This window comes from Vipera berus (genome assembly GCF_964194415.1).
Source record: "Vipera berus genome assembly, chromosome: 4".
NCBI classification, from domain to species: domain Eukaryota; kingdom Metazoa; phylum Chordata; class Lepidosauria; order Squamata; family Viperidae; genus Vipera; species Vipera berus.
Genome location: NC_138206.1, coordinates 68,692,866 through 68,718,889, shown reverse-complemented (window position 1 = coordinate 68,718,889; position 26,024 = coordinate 68,692,866). Strand labels below are relative to the sequence as shown.

The 26,024-nt window shown below is 40.1% G+C and overlaps 1 protein-coding gene across 7 annotated transcripts in view; it reads right to left on the bottom strand.

Moving 5' to 3' along the window:
- MAP7D2 (MAP7 domain containing 2) overlaps window positions 1–26,024 on the bottom strand; it is a 78,870-nt gene that overhangs the window by 29,795 nt on the left and 23,051 nt on the right. The window contains exons 2-6 of one of the 7 annotated variants that reach the window (XM_081326806.1): window positions 23,009–23,315; window positions 10,460–10,537; window positions 9,268–9,431; window positions 5,671–5,773; window positions 2,319–2,429 (exon numbers count right to left, since the gene is read on the bottom strand). In XM_081326806.1, coding sequence (XP_081182932.1) covers window positions 2,319–2,429; window positions 5,671–5,773; window positions 9,268–9,431; window positions 10,460–10,537; window positions 23,009–23,123 — 571 coding nt within the window. In that variant the 5' untranslated portion in view covers window positions 23,124–23,315. Of the gene's footprint in view, window positions 1–2,318; window positions 2,430–4,827; window positions 4,936–5,658; window positions 5,774–9,267; window positions 9,432–10,459; window positions 10,538–23,008; window positions 23,316–26,024 lie in introns of those variants that run through there. The other 6 variants (XM_081326804.1, XM_081326805.1, XM_081326807.1 and 3 more) reach the window with 6 other exon arrangements.

Here is a 26,024-nt window from a genome sequence, read left to right as displayed (position 1 = left end):
TTTTATCTGGGCCTTAAATTCAAAGTCAAATTTAAGAATCTGCTTTATTTAGTACAAAATATTCAAATTATGTTTTGTTCAATTTTTATATTCTGCCATTTTTATTAGTGCTCTCAAAACATACAGAATTCTTCACTGTACGTTTTGCCACTGGCATGGTAACAGCAAGCATGCTATACTGCAAATTCTATATGTATTTTAGAATTCAGTTATATGGGAAGACCAAACGAAGCATGTTTTAGCCACAGTTAACAATAAGCGAAGAGTTATTGGTGAAAACCTCTCAGAAAATAGAAAAGAAAATGATGATTTCAGAACAAACAACATGCACAAGACTGAATTTTAACTCAACCAGCACAAAATCACTACATAGTCACCACATAAGTGAAATCAGGTGCACAGGATTAGGCAAGAAGCATATTTAGATAAAAGTTCCATAAAAATCAGTGTAAAATAGAAAGTGCCTATAAGTACATACTTAAATTCTTGAAGATGGTGAAAGAAAAAGTAAATATTGCCAACAGTAATTGACATATTCTTCTAAGTCCTTTACTGTAATTACATATTAATAACTACCCAATTTTATCGGGGATGAGCAATCTGGATTTATTACATCTATTCTCAAATGCAAGACTTATAGACATCCAAATTTGCATCACATATGTACAAAAGAAATCCGTATCACAAATTCTTCCTCTTGTTTCGTTAACTCTTTTCTCTCAAGTTCTCAAGAGTTGAGATCTTTCCAAAATATATTTTGTCAAGCATGTACCATGAGCAGAGCTCATGCAGTCTCTATACAGCCTGCTACTACATACGTATACAAACTAAATTTATACACTAGGCTCAACACTAGAATTACTGGAAAAACTGATCAGGCTCTGTCTTAACAGTCTTGTAATCAAGCACAAATAATACCACAATGAAAATATTATTAGTTGCTTTCTTCTGATCAGTTATGGTTATTGCAGGTGTTACTTCACTTAAATATTCACTGGAAGGGAACATCTGTATCCTAACTCCTGAAAAGATGCCTGGTTATCAGGTGCCAACTGACCATAGAAGAGACCTTATCATTGTGTGAAAGCAAGGGTTTAAAAACAAAATCCTTGTTCACATTCTATCCAAAGTTGTCCCACAAATAAAATAATTGAGCATTTAGTTTTTTTTGTTATCTTAATTAATATAAAAGCATTTATATTTATCAATGTAAAAGTACTTTACAACTACATAGAAAATTTTTTAGATTAAATATTATTTATAAAATTGGCTGAACAATTTGAATCCAAACATTTCAAGAACTTATACAACACTTCAGAATATTTGAAGCTTATATTTATGCCTTCTTGCAATTCTTATTATTCTTTAAGAAGGCCACCATTTTCCTCAATTTATACTCGGCTTAAGATGGAAAGCAATGCCTTGTACAAAACCTTGTATTTTGGAAAAGAATCTATTTCTAAATGCAACACTTTATTTATATTTCACTTGAAAGCAAGTGCCATTTTGCATTATATTTAACTCCAGTACGTGAGTACTGGAAGAATCTTCTTTTCTGTATAAAGTATATCACAGATGTAATAATGGTAACAATATTTTAGATGAGCAATAAAGTTATATATGGGAGTTAAAAATGTTTCAGAAAGGTTTTTTTAAAGAAAAAAAACCCACTGTTACAGCACAATTCTGTCCTTTCTACATAGGTAGTTGCAATGAGTTAGGAAAATATTCTCAAGCCATTTTGCCAATAGAAAAAAATGTCAGAAGGGAAAGTCAGCTTTTGGAAAATCAGCTTTTTGTGATTGAAATCCAAACTATACTGACTCCAAAGGACAGGCCCAAGGTAGGTCATGTTCACTTGTGTAACAAAGTTTGTGTGTATTTTTATGTCTGTATATGAATACGCACATACAATCTGTCTGTCTTATCCTTCCTTTGGTCAAGACAAGTCAGCAAAGCTCTCGTCCTACTTGAGATGTTCTACCTGGTGCTCTTAAAGCAATAGCTCAGTAAGACATACATTCTCTACTACCACTGTTATGAATCAGATATAAACTAAAAAATACTTTAAAATGTGATTAAAACTTTTGAAATGACTAACGATAAACATCTAATTATAGCATCTTGTTTCCCAAGATAAGTTTTCAGCATCACAGTGACTTTTGTCCTACTTTTTTTTATCAGAAGATTAGCTGATCGAAAAAAGAACAGTAAGGAAGAAAACTGGGAGGGGGGAAAGCAGAAAAAGAGGAAGAAATGCCTTGGAACTAAAAAGAGAAGATATTTTTCTGGCAACAATGAGCAGCCCATTCACTTGCCTTTATCATGGGAATAAGTTATTGTTGCTGTGGAGGAGGAAAGACGTTTATTGATAGGCGACTCCATTTGCTTTGGCAGATTCATTGTAGAAACTGAAAGTTTGTCACATGCTGCAGAGAGATGCATTGAAGAGATTTATATTCATTCCACAGTGCTAAACATTTTAAATTTGTTACCATGGATTTTTAGAATGGGACAGGACAAAGAGTAAAGCACATCTGTCTGGCCATATCGTAAGCTTTACTTTAAGGTTTTCTTCTTACAAAATCAACATTTTTACACTACAGTATAAGGTTATTTGATAATGAATTTCAACTGCAAAAAGTTGTGCAGAAACCCTTTGATTTAACATAGTTAAATTGAGAAGGGATGTCCATTGAAGCCAAACCTTTAAAATTTTCCAATCTATTGTTTAAACGGTGAAAGACCTTCCATATTTTCAAACTAATAAGGAGGTACATAGCTTTTACCACCACAGCTAGTATCTCTATCTCCTGAATCACCTAAACCAGGGGTTCCCAACCTATGGTTTGCGGCCTAGTACCAGGCCACGGCCTGTTAGCCACCAGGCCCCAGGAATAGCTAGTGAGCCCCGCCCCATTCATGGTAGCACCACCATGTGGGCACTAGCAGCCCCATTTGCACATGCGCACGGACATCAAGCGGGTGCCAGAGGCCTGTTTGCATGTGCCTGCATGCGCCAGGATGCATGCATGCACATTTCCCTGCTGCTTTCTTCCAGGCCGCCAAGCGAAAAGGTTGGGGAACTCTGATCTAAACCTTTGTGCAACAGAGCGGACTATTCTTCCTCTTTTGAGCTTCTCTGTGTGTAATCAGCCATTTGCAAAGTGATCATCTCTTAGATTTTCTAGTGAAAGGAATCAACATTTTCCTCATACTCTTTCAAAGAAACTTGAGAATCAATGCAAGAGGCTCCTATAAAGCAGAATCACTGGCACATTCTGCCTGACAGTGTTCATCATTCATATCTGTCAAAGGAAGAATTTAATCACATCTCTTTAAATTAATTCATTTGGATTCTCATCTGTTTATCTGAAATCTGCTTATGCAAAACCAATCAGTTAACAAATATTACTTCAAAATACTGATGAATTTAATCAATTAATGATATACTCTATTGGCTACATCTTAACACTTATATAGTGTCTGGCGAAAAGATTTTAACACAACATGAAGCTTTTTATTCTTTATTCCCCATTTTAAATCCAATCATATGTCTTCCTAGAAATGTAGTAACTACAGTATTCCATGAAACTCCCCCACATTTCTGATGAGTCTAAAAGCTAGTGAAGTTAATAAACATTCTAAGAGTATCTAATCCCCCAAAATCAATTGGCGCCAGCTCATATTTATACAGCCTCAGCTTTTTACTCATGCTGCTATGACTCATGATTTTATTCTTTTGTTATAAAACTCCTATATCTCTCTATAATTGTTAAAAACAGTTCCAAAGGTGAGAATGTTGGAAACAACGTGAACCCCTTCCTGTATAACTCATATTTTAGAATAAACCATTACTTCACATCAGTGTCTTTTCTATGTTCTATGACACCCAGACATTCAACATTTATGTCTGTGCAGGAAATCTCTATGGGCATACATGGCCTTGGAAAACTGGGATTCTGAATTCTGCTGAAATCTATACACAATAGGCCTATCTGGTTAGAGATCCATATTCATGTAAGTATTAGCAAAAATAAAATTAAAAGTGCCTGTCATTCAGTGCGGTTCTACTTCCTCTTTCAAAGTATGTGCTCTGATATGGCATAGAGAAAGACAATAAGAGCAAAAATATCTTTAGCTGCTATATATGTTATTAAACAGAGGCAACCTTCCACATAAAAACACATGCAAATTAATTTTAATAATTAAGCTAAATACATAATTGAAAAGCAATTTGAGATATAAATGATTTGTACCTAGCCATTTAAATATATTAAGACTTAATGTACATATGAGGCAACAAAATAAAAAATTAAGTTATTCTTATTTCTACTTCAAAGTAGCATTAGTGCTTACGTATACTGTATAACTGAAATATTTTTAGTTAGCTATGTTTCTACTCGTTTTTCATCTCTCGTCTCATATATATGATACATGAAAACACACACAGATCCCACAGGTGGACAAAGGAGATGAAAAGGTCAAATGCTAATGGAAAAAAATATTTGAAATATCAGTGATGCTGAAATGCTGAGCATGCTTCACCTCATTATGACAGAACTGAAAAAGAAATACAGTGAAGTGCCTAGGTGCAATTTACCAAGCCCTCCTGCTGCACAACTTCCATTTATTTTAATGGGATATGTTATTAAGTGAAAAAAGGGCAACAATAGCACTTGGGAGAATTGGCCCTGAATTTCCAATAAGAACATGGTTACAGTTGTAACTGAAATAACAGAGAACACAGCCATTAAAGGAAGGACAAGATTAGTGGATATGGTGTAGTGATAAACAATACAATGGCACTGGGAGTCTCTCAAATACCATTGTAGGGTTCAGCAGCAGCAGCAGCAGCAGCAGTGGAAACCACAGGGTCTGGAAGAAGAGTGTTGACAGCTAAACCTAGAGAGGATGGGGCATTTTCTGATTCACCTACATCACAGGGGGGAAAAACCAGACCAAAAAAAGGCGATAATTACATCAAGCATGAAAACCCAATAATACAAGAAGAATGTTAATATGTATGTTTACAGAAACATTACAAGACTGTCCTCGTGATGCCTAGTGATTTATCTCTAGTTTTACAATAAAATATTAATACAAAATTGTTTAGTTTTGGTAAGGTTTAGACTATTCAGATGTTGTTTATAATTAAAGAAAATATTTTTGTTTGATCAAAATTTAGTGGAAAAAGCTGATGAATTAAAAATATGTTTTTTTTTCCAAAATCATAAAAAGTAGAATATGGTTGATTTAATTGTTTGCTTTGAAAGAAAAAGAAAGCAGCCAAAGCAAATCCTAAGAGAATAATTCATTTTTTGCTGTAAATACTGCACAATCATGAAAAACTCCCCTGAGCTTTTGTGAGCATCTGGAATAAAAAATAATAATAACTGCTGCAAAGTTATACACAGCTGAGGGCTAGTGATATTACAATGATTTATTTCAGTGGAATTTATTTCTTTTCTAACATTACCTGCACTGATGCTCTGGCATACCTAACTTTCAAGGAAGAATCAGAATGTAAAATTTAATAAGCCATAGAAAATACTTCATGAATATAGTATTCTGTACAGAGAAGGAATTCTGCAGCTTTCTTTTCAACTCAAACATTTCAGTTTAAAATCTGCAATGCAGCCAGTCAGTCTCACCCACCATCTCTGTCACCTGAGCCTGCAGCCAGTCCTCCTCCCCACGACCACCTCTTCTGTTTCTGATCTAGCTGCTGACTTCGTTCCACGGAACGCCGCATCATAGCCTCTAATCGTTCCTATAAGCAAATCATGCAACATCATGGTGGTTTGTTGTTGTTGTTGTTTTAAAAAAAAAATCGGCCTTCATTTAAAAAGCATCTTTAAAAAAAGATTGATTCTGACAGCACATGAATTTAACATTTTTATTATCAGCACCCTTAAAAGAAATGAATTAGGATCTGCATCATATCCACTCACCTCTGAATATACATATCCTTTGTCTGCAGTCACTCCTAAGGTTGCTACAGAGGCTGAAGTTAGTAATACAAGTTAGATCTCCTCCAGCATCTGTCTCTTCTGGCAATACTGCTGCTGCGTGACTGTCTGAGCTTAATTTATTTAAGAATAATGCATGAGAAGATGGCACTCCGTCATCTCAGCAGAGCTATGTTTTTTCCCTCTAGTGGACAAACTCAGTTCCTGCAATTCTTTCCAATCTCACATAGATTTCCTTCTTTCTTTAACCAGTTTGAATATTTAAGAAAAAAATCCAAAACGTAACTAAAAAAAATTATTATTCCTGGTTACTCTTATCATCTTTCTACAAAATAAATGCCTATTAAACTGGATAGGTTGGGGATAAAAAAACCTCTAGCTATTTTTCTTCATCAGTTTGCTTCATATTGTTTATATTGTCCCACTAAGAATAATGTACAGTCATCTTCCTATTCTCTCAAATCTATTTCCCAATCTTGATTGCATTCCAGGATGTGATATGCCGAAATGGATAGACAGTACATGATAGATAGACAGACAGTCAGACAAGATAGAGATAGAGAGAGGCAGATTTGTGTAATTATGTGTGTAGTATGTGTGACAATTATTTCCTAATTCAAATCTTTTCCTCCTTGTTCAACTACTACATTTGGATCACAGAGACTTACATTTATAAACTTGTTTAGCTTTAAAGCTCTTATTTACAATATTTTAACACAATTGTTAGGAGGGAAAATCAGAGTATTAGTTGAGGTTGAGAAAGGATAGTATAAGACAGAGGTCCCCCATGGTATTGATTTGTGGCCTGTTAGGAACTGGGCTGCACAGCTGGAGGTGAGCAGCAGGCAAGTAAGCAAAACGTAAACCATCCCCCCCTAGTCCATGGAAAAACTGTCTTCCACGAAACTGATCCATGGTGCCAAGAAAGTTAGGGATCACTGGTATATGACAATATTAAATAGATGAAGTTTTCATAACAAATGTGATATACTTAATTCTATACATTACCTATAATTCAAGCAGAACACACACTAGACATAAGAATTCATGCAAATTTTTTTTGTTTAAACTCATGAAGTGGCATGCTTGGTTGTTGTTAAAATACATTTAACAACACACATTTATTATCTTCACATACATCTTCAGAAAATAGCCAGGTTATCACTTGGCACAAAATAAAACTAATATTAATAACAGATTGATCTTATTTAGTACAATCTTGTCTTTTATTTTATAAGGACAATGAAACTTCCTGTTTATGATGTTGCAATGATGTTTATCCATAGCTGTTGGGGGTTATTTTTATTGCTTGTAGCATATCCTGAGGCTGAGAGATACTGAGTTCCTGGTGCAGGCAATAAGTAATTCCTTCTATAAGTTATTATGTTGGTGGATTTAGTAGTTGACATCTAAGTTGACAAGTATTTGGCACCTAAGATAACTAATTTTCCCAAGTAAAGGTGGCTAAAAGATTCCTTAGCCATGATCTGGGAAATATTCATCCCCACAAGCAACTGATATTGTAAATGCATACAGTAGCTTCCTCAGTCTGGCAAACTTTAGTTTACAGGTATGAAACAATAAAAAACTCAGATTGGAAAAACTGCTGTCAATGCTGTAAACATTGGATGTTCCCGCTCTGACAAATGATGAAAATCGCAGCCATTTTCGCTTTGCTTTTAACGTGCTTTTTCTTCTATTTAGAGATCAGGTGCAGAAGTGGGGTTGGGATGAGTGCTTGAGCTCAGCTAGCCTTAATAATAACGCTGCTTTGTGGGAACCCAAGGATGAACCGATAACGTTTTGGCAGGCTGAGGAGCTGGAGAGAAAACCTGCATTTCGGGCTAATTGAAGAATGTGATTTATGATGGCTTATTGGGGGTGGGAATTGCACTTTGTTACTTTGTATCCAGGGGAAGGGAATCTAGTTTTGGGGTTCAACTATGTAGTGACGAAACTTTGTTTCCGGAATAAAATGTTCTTTGAAGAAGAAATCTTGCCTTGAAGTTCTTTTGATGGGTTTCATCTATCGGAACCGTGACAACTGCCATGAATCATTCTTGATTTTGAGCCTGACCATTTTAATTGTAAATCCATGATGTGAATAAGGAGATGAGTCTCATCAATAAGAGATGAACCTTGTCAATGACAGGGCTTTGAATATCTCCATCAAGTTGCTGTCCTAATAACAGCCATAAATAACCTATCTCAACCTGACAGTTCACAGGGAGACACAGTTCTTGATAACTATGCAAGATACTTAATTTTGCCTGCTATGTTTCGTATTTTTATGTCAAAAAATCCTGCCTGGCACTTGTGGCAGATTTAGAAGCCCAATAAGGCAAAACTAAATCCCTAGGTTTGTTTCTAATTACACATATCTGTGGCCAAATTTGGCTAATTATTATTATGACCACTCTATCCAGTATGGCTATAGCATCATTCCTATTTCCTTAAAGATTGCTAACCATAACATATTCAGTCAGGTATAAGGGCTTTTTTCCCCTCATCATTTTTCATAACATATATTTACCTCTTCTTATGTAATACCATTCCATACTCATATTTCATATATATACATATGTGTGTGTGTATACATACATACATACATATATACATACACACACACATATGAAATATGAGTATGGAATGGTATTACATAAGAACAGGTAAATATATGTTATGAAAAATGATGAGGGGAAAAACCCATATATATATATATATATATATATATATATATATATATATATATATATATATATTCAAATAGATAGATAGATAGATATAAATATAGATATAGATAGATAGATAGATAGATATGACATTAAATCAATAAAATAGCAATTGAAAACCCTCATGACATCCTACATTCAATATAACCACAGCCAAGCATCAGGCTCAACCCTACTGTCTCTAAAGGGTGTCAAATTCTCTTCTATAAAATCTGCTACTTAGTAGGAATGCATTTTTGAAGTATTAAAAACAAAGAAATTAAAACACTAATACTACTGTCTTGAGATATGCACTCCTGTTGACTGCATTTTTTTCAGTTCTTCAGGTCCCTATGCTTTTATGTTCTGCCTTTTATCATTTGTTCATTAGTTTACTAACAAGGATGTAATCCTGAATTGTATGCTGAGCATACAAATATATTTAATCAAACAAAAAACAAATATTCTAAGCACTTGGGGATCATGAATTTAAAAATATATTTTAAAAAATCATGTTCAAATATTTTCTCCAAATCAACATCCCAGCAAATATGGTAATAATAATAATGCATTCAACTGCCCACCTCTTCTTCTCTAAGCTTCTGTCTTCTCTTTTCTTCCACAGCTGCCCTCTTTTGCTCCTCCCTCAGCCTCTGCTCCTCCAACTTCTTCCATCTTTCTTCTATTTGTTTCTCATACTGAAGCTTTGCTCTTCTTTCTTTTTCTAAGATTTGCTGCTCTCTGACAGCTTATAATAAAATAAATAAATTAAAAATCTCAAATAAAACTTGATCCCACATATTCCAAACTGTTATCTAAACTATAAATAACCAGTCCTTAGGCAGTCAGACCAATACCAATGAAGACCTAGGTGGAGTTATCAGAAGCTTTGATGGACCCCGGGTTTCCATACGTATATACTGTATAGAAAACAAATGTTCTAAGGGAAACTATGTTAAATGTTACTGAGCCACAATGTCTAGTACAGAAAATCACCAGAACAGGTCAAAGAAGGTCACATACTCAGTAGTTACAGAGTACCAAATATGTGTTGAATAAAAAAAATGGTTTAACTTTCTTGGACAGGAACCCTATGGATTGCAATATTTCATTACAGCTCTTTTACAGTTAAATAATAACTAGAATTAGTTGTCAAATAAAGAAATAACATACAAAATAAAACTGCACTTAGCTCACTGGCATTTTATTTTCTTAAAAACAAGTGCAAATTCAATCTAATATATGCTTGTACCAGATGAATAGTCATTTATGCAGAAAAAATAATATTTTTTCCTAGGAAATTAGATACAAGCCAAGAAATCTGGATATAATATAAGAGCATGAGTAAATCTTTCATATGCATACATTACTAAGTAGAGAGAAGTTTACTCTGAGCTCATAACAGTTGATAGAGTGAAACTAGATCAGGACATCCCTTATTCTTCTAAATGAATGTTGCTTGCTTGATTCCCAAATGTTTGTGATCATATTCAGGGGGCTCTTGTTGCTTTAATAATACCGAAGCATCGGTAGATTGAAAAGTCAAAATGTGCAGTAGCTAGGCTGAAGACTGGGGATACTGGCTAGAAGAGTAATAAATGTCACTGATCCCAGATGAGAACAGCAGGAACATGCATCCTAATGAATCCAAGATGAGTCCTCTATTTCTCCATCTATACATTAACTATACTTATTTCTTAAGTATAGTCAGTAGTCAAAAGACTTAAGGCTGTATGTAGATTATTCTTGTTTATTGAATAAGAAAACACAACTTACCAAAATATTTTTCTCTTTCTTCTCTTCTTTCTCTGGCTAATCTTTGTCTTTCATCAGTCTTCAGAAATCCATCCACAGCTAATAGCAAAAAGAAAAAAAGAAAAAGAAAAATCAGCTATAGCAAAGTAATTTATTATTTTGTCTTGACAATTTTATTATAACTTTACTTCAATTTACCTATTGTAAGATTTATTAATCAGTACTAATAAAGTATTTCACTAAAATCAGATACTATAAGCAGTTTAATATATTTCACATACTGGTTCTTTTAAGATTTGTTTTAGCTCAGTATCATACATTGGCTTAATGTCATAAAGACTGTTAAATTCCATCAGGCATGAAGTTTTAGCAGCATTTAAGGGCAACTAAATAGTGAATGGCATAAAGGGCACTATACAATTGGTCAGAATGATTAAAAGAGTTGCTAGTTGACCTATATTTCTCATTTTTTCCCATCAGTGGGCTTACCAAACATACTATTAGAATTGCATTCAGTTGCCATTGGGAGGCAACCTTTGGGAAGGTTAGTTTTAAAATAAAATGAGGCAAACAGTATATTATTCTTTACATTCAGTTTATTTTCTATGAGTAACTAAATATTTTAAATACAAGGTCAACAACAGCTAATACCGTTCTGTTCATGATTCAGTTTAGCTATTTGCAAGAAAGTTGAACAGTCTTGGTTACTAAAACTACCTTTCATGTTTAACACATGTATGTTCTCCTGGAATCTATCTAGAAGATGCTGCTCCTCTGGATGTAAATCTATGTTTTTATACTGTACATGTCTTGGAACAGAAAACAGTTATTCTGAAGGTTACCACGGGGCTAAAAGTCCAAATATGAAATTTCTATTAATTCTCATATAAACCCTGCATTAACAATTTTTGCATCCAGGTTTTGAAATATATAAAACATGAAAATGAAACAATATTAATTTAGTTTTGCTGATTACAGACAAGAACAAGAAGTTAGCTAAGACAGTGTTGCCAAACTTTCTGGGTTGGCAACCCGGCGCAGGGGGAGGGGGATGGTTTTGTGCAAGGGGCAGGCATGTGCACACACACACACACACAGTTTCATTTGTGTGAGTGGGTGTGTGCACCTGTCGCTTGCATAAGTGGGGTGAGCACGGGCGCCCGACACTCCCACTGACTGGTTGCGAATAAGCTACAGCCCAGTAGTGGGCCGTGGTCCAGAGGTTGGAGACCCCTGATCTAAGATACCCATTCTGTTCTTGTCACAATGACTTCTCTAGAAACCTTACTCAGCTATCATTCATCTCCATCTTTTGCATTTGCAGATTCAAAGTGTCTCAGGAAACTGAATTCTGACTTTTAGCAGGTTTTTAATGGTATTATTATTAGATTTTTCCCCACCTTTTTTATTCGTATAGGTGACGAACATACCTTCTGCCTCCTATTTCCTCCACAAAAACAACCCTATGAGTGGGTTGGGCTGAGAGTGAGGAGCTGATTCAAGGCTTAATGTTTCTAGTTTAAATATTAGCCTCTCACCTTTGACAAAAGATTCTAAAGACAGGCATTAATAACCTCAATCTCTTATTTAAAATATTTTTAAAGTTTGTATTTTAGCAATGCCAAATATATTACAATTTCCCATCTTTATGGAGTACAGATAGTCCTCAACTTACAACCATTCCTTTAGTAACTTTTGGAAGTTGCAACTGCTCTGAAAAAAGTGACTTTATGAACATTTTGTACACTTGCGGCATCCCCATGGCCATGTGATCAAAATTTGGACACTTGGGAATTGGCTCATATTTATGATGGTTGCAGTGTTCCAGACTCATGTGACCACCTTTTGCAAACTTCTGGCAAGCAAAGTCAATGAGAAAGCCAGGTTCACTTTACAACAAATTAACAACTGCAATGATTCACTTAACAAGTGTACAAAGTGTCAGGACCCACCTCAATCCACATCTTAGGAAATAAGAACTCTTGGATGCAAGTTTAGTCCAAAAGGAAAATGTTTACTAGGATGGAATCGATTGTGGGAATACAAGACGGAATCTGAGAAAAGTTACATTTCAATCCTATATAAACCATTCCCATTCCAGCCCCTCCCCTCATCCATTTGGTCAGGCTGTCGTCAGTTGCTAGGTGTCAGGTCCTTCCATGGGAAAGGGAACTCTCCTTGGTTTTATGGTTATTGCTTTCCTTTTCAGTTGTAAATGAAGATACAATCCAGACCTGTCTGTCCCCCCTCCCTTCCCCAGTAAAACATCCCCTGTTGTTTGAAAATCGCTTTAGTAACCATCCTCTCCCCCCCCCCTCGGAGAGATGGCAGAATCCCCAGAAATAGCACGTTGTTCTACCTATACAATTATGAAATGTGATATAAATGGATTCTGACATTCGGCTCTCCTTTCAGAAAAAAGATGAGTCCATCTGTGGGGAAAGAAAACATATAAATGTTAGCCTGGTTTGTTTGGATATTCTGTATGAAACCTCTTAAGCAACTTAGGTGCTTTAACATGGAGTTTGTTAACCCACTCATTTTCTGAGGAGGGGAGGTGTTTCCATGCCACTAAATATTGTATCGTTCCATGGTGTTTTCTGGAATCTAAGATTTCTTTCACTTCAAAATGTTGTTCTCCTTCCACCATGATGGGGGGTGGTGGTGGTGGGATTTTTTCTCGTAGTGGTGATTGTTGTTCTCTCTTTAATAGACTGCAGTGGAAGGTTGGGTGTATTCGTCTAAGATTTTTGGGTAGTTCTAATTCAACTGTTACTGGGTTTATGATTCTTTTAATTGGAAAAGGTCCAATATATTTTGGTCCTAGTTTTTTACAGGGTTGGAGTGATTTCAGGTATTTTGTGGATAAATATACCATCTCTCCTACCCTAAATGGTGTGGGATCGGTTCTTTTTTTGTCTGCCTGTGTCTTGTATGCTTTTCTGGCATCTTCCAACGCTTTCCTAACGATTGGCCATGTATTTTGTAATTGAGCAATCCATTCCTTCAGATCAGGGATAACCGGTTCTTTTGGGGTTAGTTCTGGTATTGGGTTGAAACTCTGGCCTGTAGCTACTTGAAAAGGAGTGTAACCTGTGCTTGAGTGGACTGCATTATTATATGCTACTTCTGCAAAAGGCAGTAGTTCCGTCCAGTCGGACTGCTGAAAATTAATATAGCATCTCAGATATTGTTCAAGTATATTACTAAGTCTTTCAGAAGCTCCGTCTGTCTGAGGATGGTGACTAGATGACAGTCCTTGGGTGGTTCCTAAGAGGGATAAAAATTCTTTCCAAAATGCCGACGTAAATTGCACCCCTCTGTCAGATATGATGCGTTGTGGTACCCCGTGCAATCTGTAAATATGCTGTACAAAATGTTTTGCTAATGCTTTTGCAGTCGGGATTTTTTGGCAAGGTATGAAATGTACTTGCTTAGAGAACAGATCTGTGACAGTCCAGACTACGGTGTTTACATTACTTTCTGGCGGCTATTTCTTTCCATGGGGCTGAGGGGTTTGCCACCGGTTGTAACAGACCTGGCGGTTTCCCTTGCAGTCTTTTGGCCATCGCACAAATTTGACAGCTACCCACATAGCTTTCTATGTCCTTTTTCATAGATGGCCACCAAAATTGCCTTTTAGTTAAGTGTAAGGTTTTTACAAAGCCAAAGTGTCCTGCTGATTTTGTATCATGGCACAGTTGCATGAAATTGATTCTCTGTGTGGCAGGTATATATAGCTTCTCCCCCACCCACGGCAGTCCATCTTTAATTGTGCACACATGTTTATTTTTCTGGAACCATTCATCACTTTCCAAAGATTTCCTGAATTCTATTCCAGTTTGGCTATCTACCTTCGGCTTCATTTTTTCTTGTGCCCTGGTGGTGACTGGTGCTGCCAGTTGTTGTTCCGGTACAAGTGGTTTAAAGTCAGTAACTCTTGTGCTGTTATATTGGGGCATGCGGGATAATGCATCTGCCAGGAAGTTCTTTCCCCCCGGTAAGTGTTTGAGAGTGAAATTGAATCGGTGAAAATGTTGGGACCAGCGGGCTTGCTTAGGAGTGAGCTTCCTGGGCGTTTTTAGTGCTTCCAAATTTTTGTGGTCTGTCCAGACCTGGAAAGGTATTTTATTTCCTTCTAAAAATTGGCGCCATGTTAGTAATGCCCACCTCAACGAGAATGCCTCTTTTTCCCATATTGGCCAGCGTTGTTCTGTTTCTGTGAGTTTTCTGGATGTGTATGCGCATGGTTGCAATGTCCCCCCATCATTTTCTTGTAATAGTACGGCTCCTACCGCTACATCACTCGCATCTGCCTGTATTACAAAAGGTTTGTCGGGATCTGGGTGTTTTAGGACAGGTTCAGCAGAAAAAAGTCTCTTTAGCCTCTCAAATGCTGCTTGACATTCCATTGACCATTTCAGAGGCTGGCTGGGTTTCACGGGTGACCCCCCCTTCGTTTTCAACAAATTTGTGAGGGGCATGGCTATTTGGCCAAATGCGGGGATGAATTGGCGGTAGAAGTTTGCAAACCCCAGGAAACTTTGCAATTGCTTCCGTGTGCGGGGGGGTGCCCACTCTAGTACTGCCCTGACCTTCTCAGGGTCCATTTCGATGCCCTCTGGAGATATGCGATATCCCAGGTAGTCGATTTTTTCCTGATGGAATTCACACTTCGATAATTTAGCATATAAGTGGGCAGCTCGCAACTTCTTCAGGACTGCTCTGACTAGTTTGATATGTTCCTCTTTGGTTTCTGTGAAGATAAGGATGTCATCGAGGTAAACTAGGACCCCCTTATATAGGTGCTCTCTCAGCACGTCATTAATTAATTACATAAAGACTGCGGGGGCCCCTTGCAGTCCGAATGGCAATACTTTGAATTGATAGCACCCCATTGGGCAGTTGAATGCAGTCTTCCATTCGTCTCCTTCCTTAATCCTAATACGGTAGTATGCTTCCCTCAGGTCTAGTTTGGTAAAAATCTTTCCTTTCGATAGGTGGGATAACATATCCTTCATTAGGGGAAGGGGGTACAGATTACATTCACTAATTGTGTTCAAATTTCTATAGTCCACAACCAAACGAAAGGACCCATCCTTCTTCTCCCTGAACAGAACCGGGGCGGCCACTTTGGGTTTGGCAGGCTCAATAAATCCTCTTTCTAAGTTTTTCTTTATGAATCTCTCCATTTCTGCCATTTCCCTTGGGCTCATGGCATACATCCTGGGTTTTGGGAGTTTTGCCCCAGGTTTGAATTCTATGGTGCAGTCTGTGGGGCGGTGGGGGGGAAGCTCATCTGCTCTTTCCTCACTGAAAACCTCAGTCAGGTCCCTGTATTCCTCCGGCATCTCTGGTAATCCCTTCTCTTTCCCCACTGCTGCTGTCTCCTCCCTCTGGGTTGGGGGGGTGCTTTTGGAGTCTAAGTTCTTCTGCCCCCCCTTTGGGAAATTGAGTTCTGCTGTCCTCCAGTTTATCCCGGGGTTCCATTTCTTCAGCCATTCCAGTCCTAGGATCATTGGGCATTCCATGCCTGGGGCCACTATAAACGTTATGTCCTCCTCATGGGCCCCCAGTGATAGGTGGATTGGTAAAGTGGCTAGGGTGGCTGGTCCTCCCCCTGCTATTGTCCCATCTAACTGACTAAAAGAGATTGGTTGTTTTAGCCTCCTCACTGGGATGCTCAATCTCTCCACCAGCGTTGGGCTGATAAGGCAGCGGATGCACCCAGAGTCTATCAGAGCTTTTATTTTGGCTGCTTCAGGCATAGGGGAAGCTAATATAGTCACTGTCTTAAGTATGGGTGGAAGGGGTCCACTTACCAATGGTTCTCCCTCTGAGCTGTCTTCCGAGTTGTCCACCGTCCCTGCGGTGCAGGCCGGAGTCCAGTCCCAGTTCCTGGCAGGAATTGTGGACTCTACAGCCTCTGTCCCCTTCATGGAAGATTCTTTTGTGTTGCCTTGGGGCTTCCCCGGCTTCTTGGAGGATGATGCCTCTGGTTTTCGTGGGGGGGCTTTTGAACGACATTCTGCAGCACGGTGGCCCTCTCTCCCGCAGTTGAAGCAACTTGTTGATTTTTTGGCTGTGGCTGGTGGTTTTTCCCCCTCGCGTGTTTGCTCGGGTGGCAGGCGGCCCCATGGTTTTCCTCTGCGGTGTCTCTTCAGTAGGTCTATTTCCACTTCCTCCGCCAGGATGTACCAGTCGTCGAGGTGGGGTGGGTCTCCTCGAGGCAGGCAAGCATCATACAGGTCGTAGTTCAGACCATCTTTGAAGTGGCTAAGGAGGATGTCTTCTGGCCAGTTCAGCTTGCTGGCAATGGCTTGAAATTCTTGGGTATAATCAGCCACTGCTCGCCTGCCCTGCCTCACCGTTTTGATTCTCTCCCGGGCCTTACGGTCAGCCAAAGGATCCTCGAACCGTCGCCTCAAAGATGACATGAATCGGTTGAAGTCGTTGAGTTCTGGGGCGTTGGAGTCATGCAAGTTCACCACCCAGTCTGCAGCTGTCCCGTCCAGGGCAGATTGCACAATTCGGATGCGTGTTTTGTCACTGGGGATGTCCCGTCCGTACTCTTCCATGTAGCTGAGGACTTGGGTTAGGAAAAATCCCAGTCGTGATGGCTCCCCCTTGAATTTGACTTCCAGGGGCGGGAGTCTTTGGCTGGAGCGTTGTCTGCGCCGTGGCCGGTATCGCTCCTCATCCTGGTCCCCATCTGTGGTTCTGGGGGGGGGTGGGTACTGCTGAGGCAGCAATTCCTGTTCCATTGGATGGCCCCGGGGTTTCAGGTGTTGGATCCCCTCCGTTACCTTTCCAGTTGCGTCCCCAGGCGCTGCCTCGGTTGCGATTTTCAGCTCTCTCCTCCCTCAGTGAACTCAGAGTTGCTTTCATCAGATCAATGGCCTTTTCCAGGATCCGCTCCTCCTCGCTGGCGTGCAGGGAACTCTCCATCTCTTGCCTCCATTCCGGTTGGTGGTTACTACGCCTCAGGGTCGTTTCTCCCGAAGCCTTTTCCCACTCACTTTTCCTTCCAACGCCCATCGACCACCGGGGTTTTCGGTCGTACTGCTCCACCGCTTCTTCCCCGGGGGAATATGCTGCTTCAGCTTCCCATTGTCTCTGGGATTCCATTTGGGGGGAAGACTCCCCCTCCATGGGGCTTCCCTCCTCTCTTGCTTCGTCGCCAGACATTTTATTTGTTGCAAAGTCCCCCGGTAAGGTTTTCCCTTCCAGGTTGACTCTTAAAGCAGATTCCGTCTACTGTCAGGACCCACCTCAATCCACATCTTAGGAAATAAGAACTCTTGGATGCAAGTTTAGTCCAAAAGGAAAATGTTTACTAGGATGGAATCGATTGTGGGAATACAAGACGGAATCTGAGAAAAGTTACATTTCAATCCTATATAAACCATTCCCATTCCAGCCCCTCCCCTCATCCATTTGGTCAGGCTGTCGTCAGTTGCTAGGTGTCAGGTCCTTCCATGGGAAAGGGAACTCTCCTTGGTTTTATGGTTATTGCTTTCCTTTTCAGTTGTAAATGAAGATACAATCCAGACCTGTCTGTCCCCCCTCCCTTCCCCAGTAAAACATCCCCTGTTGTTTGAAAATCGCTTTAGTAACCATCCTCTCCCCCCCCTCGGAGATGGCAGAATCCCCAGAAATAGCACGTTGTTCTACCTATACAATTATGAAATGTGATATAAATGGATTCTGACACAAAGAAAGGTGGTAAAATGGGGCAAATCTCACTTAACAACTCTCTTGCTTATGAAACAAATTTGTGCTCAGTTGTGGTCCTAAGTTGCCGACTACTTAACAGAAAAAGGCCTTATGCAGAGTTGGATCATTGCCATCTAGTCCTGTATTAGATACAGTGGGACAAAAAAGTATTTAGTCAGCCACCAATTGTGCAAGTTCTTTCACTTAAAAAGATGAGAGAGGCCTGTAATTTTCATCATAGGTATACCTCAACTATGAGATACAAAATGGGGGGAAAGAATCCAGGAAATCACATTGTAGGATTTCTAATGAATTAATTCATACATTCCTCGGTAAAATAAGTATTTGGTCACCTACAAACAAGCAAGATTTCTGGCTCTCACAGACCTGCAACTTCTTCTTCAAGAGGCTCCTCTGTCCTCTACTCGTTACCTGTATGAATGGCACCTGGTTGAACTTGTTATCAGTATAAGACACCAGTCCACAACCTCAAACAGTCACACTCCAAGCTCCACTATGGCCAAGACCAAAGAGCTGTCGAAGGACACCAGAAACAAAATTGTAGACCTGCACCATGCTGGGAAGACTGAATTTGCAATAGGCAAGCAGCTTGATGTGAAGAAATCAACTGTGGGAGCAATTATTAGAAAATGGAAGACATACAAGACCACTGATAATCTCCCTCGTTCTGGGACTCCACGCAAGATCTCACCCCGTGGGGTCAAAATGATCACAAGAATGGTGAGCAAAAATCCCAGAACCACATGGGGGGACCTAGGGAATGTAGAGAGCTGGGACCAAAGTAACAAAGGCTACCATCAGTAACACACTACGCCGCCAGGGACTCAAATCCTGCAGTGTCAGACGTGTCCCCCTGCTTAAGCCAGTACATGTCCGGACCCGTCTGAAGTTTGCTAGAGAGCATTTGGATGATCCAGAACAGGACTGGGAGAATGTCATATGGTCAGATGAAACCAAAGTAGAACTTTTTGGTAAAAACTCAACTCGTCGTGTTTGGAGGAGAAAGAATGCTGAGTTGCATCCAAAGAACACCATACCTACTGTGAAGCATGGGGGTGGAAACATCATGCTTTGGGGCTGTTTTTCTGCAAAGGGACCAGGACGACTGATCCATGTAAACTAAGGAAAGAATGAATGGGGCCATGTATCGTGAGATTTTGAGTGAAAACCTCCTTCCATCAGCAAGGGCACTGAAGATGAAACGTGGCTGGGTCTTTCAGCATGACAATGATCCCAAACACACCGCCCGGGCAACGAAGGAGTGGCTTCGTAAGAAGCATTTCAAGGTCCTGGAGTGGCCTAGCCAGTCTCCAGATCTCAACCCCATAGAAAACCTTTGGAGGGAGTTGAAAGTCTGTGCTGCCCAGCGACAGCCCCAAAACATCACTGCTCTAGAGGAGATCTGCATGGAGGAATGGGCCAAAATACCAGCAACAGTGTGTGCAAAACTTGTGAAGACTTACAGAAAATGTTTGACCTCTGTCATTGCCAACAAAGGGTATATAACAAAATATTGTGATGAATTTTTGTTATTGACCAAATATTTATTTTCCGCCATAATTTGCAAATAAATTCGTTAGAAATCCTACAATGTGATTTCCTGGATTCTTTCCCCCCATTTTGTCTCTCATAGTTGAGGTATACCTATGATGAAAATTACAGGCGTCTCTCATCTTTTTAAGTGGGAGAAATTGCACAATTGGTGGCTGACTAAATATTTTTTTGTCCCACTGTACTTTTTCTCGCAGCCTTTCTCTGGGGCTTTAGGCAGGATTTTTTTCAGCTCCTTCTGAATAAAACCACATGTTGGTATTGTTTTAATCAGAACAGAGAAAATTGTTTCCCCCCCCCCCGAAGTTTGTATTGCTTTTCATTTGGATATGTGCAGTAAAACAGCTATGATAATAAATGCTGGTGACTGGATTTGATTATCAAACCAAACTGGTGTTTTGGAATTCAGGGGAAGACATTTATTGAAAATAAATGAAGCATGCAAACAAGCTTTATTTTGGGGGAAAACATCAATGCATTGGATTGTCTTTTTCTTAAAAAATCCAACAAGATTTCAAAACCAATAACTTTCAAGCTGAAAATCTGTTAGCACAGCATTTTGCTAAGCAGTGTTGAAATTACTTTTTCATTATGTGAGTATGAGGAAGATAAATAAGCTTGAAAAATCTTGAAAATTTCCAGTATACTATACATAAATAACAAATGTTATTACAATTGAAAAGCATTGTGGTCAATGTGTTTTGGAAACTTGCTTCCAAAGTTTAGATTTTCCATTTCAACTTCCTTCAATATATCTCTAAAATAATCTTTATTCTTAGCTCCAATGGCCTTTCTTTAGCAATTTAATAAATCATGAAAGTATCCAAGGATGTATACTGCTCTGATTCTTTATTTCTTCATGCTCAAATGTAAGATCAGCTATTGAAAACAGTCAGGACCTTGGCTCAATCTACATATCAAAATTACTCCGTTATCTTGCTGTAATGTTTTCATACCATCCAGGGTTCCCATGTCTCCTTTTGTGGTTATTTTGTTTCTTTATCAGTTGTAAAGCAATTCTTTATTGGGATCCTCTCCTAGTGCATAAGCTTGCTTGAATTGTTTGGGATTAATGCTCTATACTTTGAGAAGAAAATCTCTCTGGTTTGTTTCTCCAGCTAGGAATAAGCCTTCAGCAAACAGACACTGAGCAAATCAAGCTGCCAAAAAGTGGATTTTATTACAGAAGCCAGACAGAGAAGTGACTCAGCAATGGGTTCCGGACAAGCTAGTAAAAATCACCTAAAGACATGGTACGATTTATACTCTTTCTATTTTAAGTCTTGGTGAGATTCGTAAGAAGTGTGTTCTTCTTAATTTCCTAGCCTGGTTTTTCCTGTCAGGAAGATTGATTAATCCTATCACCCAGGAAAGGAAATACAGTAACTTGTTGATGAAGTCTTTGTGTGTTTAGGTTAATCTTGTCACACAATCTGGTGTGTGTCTGGGGTAATCCTGTTATTGGTTTCTATGTGTGTGTAGGGCAATCCTATCAGCTTTTTTTTGTTATTCAAGGCTAGCATTTTTTGCTACATTGTTTCTTTTGCTACATGTTTCTTGCCTGGGACTATTAAATGAGCTGGGCAGGGGAGGAAGGGGGGGGAAGAGAGAGAGAGAGGGAGGGAGGGAGGGAAGGAGGGAGGGAGGGAGAGAGAGAGAGAGAGAGAGGGAGGGAGGGAGGGAGGGAGGGAGGGAGAGAGAGAGATCTTTTCCAGTACTTTTATTTTTCAGCTTGACTTTTCTAAGAGAAGGCAAATGGATTTTTATTTTGGAGCAGCCTTCCGTATTCGTAATAGTTGGTTTCTGGGGCTAGGCTTTCTGCCTCTTTTCTGGAGCTATGGTTCCTGCCTGTTTAATATTTCCCAAAGATGTTTCTTTTTCAGGGGTAGGTAGATGCTGACTTCCAATATGTTCTTGATTGAATCAATAATCCATCAATTCCCCCATTTTGTACAAGGGGAAGGAATTGCCTGTGATTCCTACCCCATCTGCATAACTTTCGTTTTTATAAAAATAAATCTGGTAATCATAATCAATCTGACTCATCATCAAGGAAATTTGTTTTCCTTTTGTGTCCTGCTTTGGAATTATTGAAAAACATGCTTTTTGGTAGTTATGACAGGGCGATATGAGTCGACAAAGACAACATAAGAGAATGCCTGCAACTGTAGCTGTGATTGTCCCCAAAATAAGAATTTTTAGCCAATGCAAGTTTGGTAGCCAAAAAGTCTGGATAAAAAATCAAAATATTTTTTTTAATCCAATTTTATGTGTTAGTTCCTTCAGGTGATGGATGTCACTCTCTATCAGCTGTGAACTATCTCTTAAGTTGAAACAACACAATCCTTTGAACTCTTCACACCCATGATTTTGTCTTAACAACAAATAATAAATGGCTGCTCGATTTTCAAACGTAGCTTCTCTCACCTGCTTCAGTTCCTGATTCAAGGCCTCCAGCGCCTGGGAAGTTTTTACTAGTTCGCAGGCTAGGCTGTTCAGGGCCCTGGCATTGTGCAATGCCAAGCCTGGTACCCCTACCAGGGACACAGCTAGAGATACATATTCTGCCTTTGTTAGTAACCAGGTTTTGGGGTCACAATCAGAGGTCAGGTCCTATAGGTCTCTCTTTTGTTGCCTTTAAAGTGAGGGCATCACCATTGGTTAGTTGCCCTAAGGTGCATTGCCCTCCTGTTGAGTTTGCCGGGAGGTAAGAGACTGCTTTCAACCCACACAGGAAGAACCAACCTAAGGGGAGTTTTACATAGCTATATGAGAATGGGATGGTTTCTGTATGGTTGCAAATGAGTTCCTTATTACTAAGATCTCGGCAGTTGGAGACTCTGGGCTTTTTGCACCCTATTACTTGAAAAAGTTAACAGCTTGGGTCACTTTGGCAACCTGCAAGGTGTACATGCTTTGGTCTTTGTAATTTGAATTGTTACCCCAGTCAAAGATAGTGGTATAGGAAGCCCTGATGTGAAAATTCTGTAGTATGGTGTGGTTAATTATAGGTTGGGGTCCTGAAGCCACACCTATTAGGCAGGTAGTGAGAATACCTTTTACAGACCTTCCCCCTGCCAGGCAGAAATTGGTGGTGTTTAAGACTTCTCGTGCTACATACTCCCAAATATTTCCCTTTTCTGGCAAGAAGTTCATTTCCAAGAGTCCTGATACATTGGTTATGCATGCAAATATAAAACAAATTTTAACAATTCCCATTCCCAATTTCCCCACAGTCTTCCCTCCCATCTTGTTACTTCGAAAAGTATTTTTAGTGCCCACTTGTTGGTGTCTGGGTCCTTTTGAAGTCGTATGTGTGGCACCTTCTGCTCGGTTGCTGGGTCTTTGCTGTGGTCAAATACGGCTGGTTTGACATAAGTCCAATGGATCCAGGCATCCTTTTCAGCAACCTTGATGGCAGTTTGTGTAGTCAGCAGGACTTGGAAGGGTCCTTTCCACCTGGGCTGCAGGGGTGTGGTTCTGGCACACCCAGTCTCCTGGCTCGAATGTGTGTAAGGCCTCCTCCAAGGGCAGAGTCTGTGTGTCAGGGCGCTCTGTTTCCACAGGGTACGTAGCCTTTGATGTAGGGCTGTAAAGTAAGCAGAGAGAACCATATCTCCCCTTTCCAGGTTTAGAGAATGTGGATCTAATCCCTTTAAGTTGTCTGGGGGACGGCCAAAAAGCAGTTTGAATGGTGAAATACCCATGTCCCATCGAGGCCTGGTCCTGATGTAAAACAAGGTGATGGGTAGGGCTTGGGCCACATTAAGCTTGTCCCCTGGCAGAGTTTACCCAGGAGAGTCTTTATCTCACAATTAGCTTTCTGTACCCCCAGAGCTAGTTGGAGAAAAAGGGGTGTGTAGGTTCTGTGTGATGCGAAGGGCTTGATATATATGGGTAAGGATCTGTGCTACAAAATGTCTCCCTCTATCCATACCTACAGTGCTGGGCATGGTACTATGTCTTTTAGTAAATGTCTGGCTGTTTCCAATGCTGTAGCATGGTGGCAAGCGAAAGCCTCAATCCAGTATGTGAGTTGATCCCTACATACAAGAACATACTGATAGCCGTTTGCTTTGGGCAGCTGTATATAATCCATTTGTATTTTCTCAAATGGGCGCTGTGTCCATGGCCTTCCCCCAATGTGGGTGGCCTTCCTAGAGGTGGCATTGTTGGCCTGACAAGTTTTACAGTTTCCTGCCACTCGTGTGGCTTCTTTATATGCCCCTGGCGTGTACCATACTCCCCTTATTGCATCTACCATTGCTTGCATTCCGCAGTGGCCTTTGGCATGTAACCTTTGGCAAATACATTGCAGCAGTCGGAAAGGCGCTATGGGTCTTCCATCAGAACCCCTCCAAAAGCCTTCCCTGTATTCTGCTTCAAATTTCTCCTTCTAACACACCACCTCCTCTTCCTCCAGCAGCTCTTTGTATGGGACTTCGATGTTCACCCTCAAGGCAGGGGCCATTAGGCTTGCTGGGAGTGGTTGGATTGCAGCCCACTTTGCAGCTTGGTCTGCAAATTGGTCACCTTTTGTCACCTCTGAATTATCCTTCTGGTGCGCCCTGCAATGGGTGATTGCTATTTTTGATGGTAATTAAATAACTGCTAGTAATTTAGAGACCAACTCTGCATGTGCTATGGGTTACCCTGATGAAGTCAGGAATCCCCGTTGTTTCCACAGGGCTCCAGTAGCTTGGCAAATCCCAAATGCATATCTAGAGTCAGTATATACACTGGTAGACCAGCCCCTCGCTCTCTCTCGCAAGCTTGAATTGAAGCCGTGAGTTCAGCCGCTTGAGTGCTATAGGAAGGAGGGAGCATTGCCCATACAATCTCATATAGGGACACAACAGCTGCTCCCATCACCCTCCTCCCTTCGTGTATGTAAGAGGATCCATCTGTAAATAGTTTGAAGTCCGGGTTCAACAGAGGGACATCAGAAAGGTCAGGTCGGGGCAGCTCTGTGTCTTGTATAAAGTGCAAGCAGTCATGCAAATTTTCCTTTGTGTGTAGTTGGATTTAAAGTCATACACCTCTCAAAGGAAATGTGTTCTGAGGTGAAGAGCTCAGCTTCATATTGTGCTAAACTTCATTGTGTGAAAGCCTGTGTCTGCGACTTTAAGAGAATGGCAAACATATTGTGGAGCACTTTCAGAATAAGCGGCCGACCTAGTATCAGATCTCTTGATTTTTTTACAATTTCCACACTGGCAACTACTGCTCTTAAGCAGGGAACTGTTCTCCTTTTGACTGGGTCTAGCTGTACTGAATAATATGCCACTGGATGTAGTGAGGAGCCAAACTGTTGAGCTAAGACTCCTGAGCCCACTCCCTGGTTTTCATGAATAAACAGCATAAATGGTTTCTGGTAATTAGGGAGAGCCAGGGTCGGTGCTGACACCAGCATCTGTTTTATTTTTGAGAAGGTAAGGTCTAATGGTTTGGTCCAGGTAACAGAGTCGGGCATGTCTTTAGTAGTAAGTTGAATAGAGAGGCTTGGCTAATTCTCCAAAAGAGGGAATCCATGGGCGGCAGAACCCTAGGACGCCTAGTAAAGCTCGCACTTGCCTTTTTGTACAGGGAGGCTTCATATTAAGGATAGTTTCTACCCTCCCTGGGGCTAGTTTTCATATCCCAGGAGCAATGACATAGTTGTTGGTGAATTTTTTGGAATAATTCCCCCCTCACTCCAACAATATAATCTTGTGCCCCTGGTATTACTGAACCCTCATAGGGAGGGGTAGTAATTAGGGATGAGGTGGCCCTGGTATCTATCAGGCACTCATATTTTCATCCCCCTATAGTGATTGTAGTGAGGGGCTCTCCGTCAGGGCCATTCCTTAAAGGAATGGCCAGACCGGCAAAAGTGGCTTGAAATTTTATCCTTTTCTCTTCTAGTCAGTGGTTCTGGAGGTTATCTCCCTCGTTTGGCTCCCACTGGTACCATTCAGATGTTCTCCTTTCCCTATCCTGAAAGGAATCTTCTCTTGGGAATGGAGCTCTGGGTAGGTTATTAGGGTATCCTTGGCCAGGAAATTTTGCCTGAAATTCTTCTGAAAATGCCCTTCGCTGCTGCATTTATGGCAGTGAGGACACTTGGCCTGGGGACAACTTTCCTCATTGCATGTCCGACACCATGGCCATCCATTAAATGACATGCGGTGGGCTGGTCTCCGTTTCTCCTGCAGGATTGGAAACACCTGCAGGTCCTCTTTCCTTTCTTTTCTCCTTCTCTTTTCTCTCTCGGCCTCTTTTCTTTCCTTCTCTACCTCCTTTAATTTCTGCCTTTGGT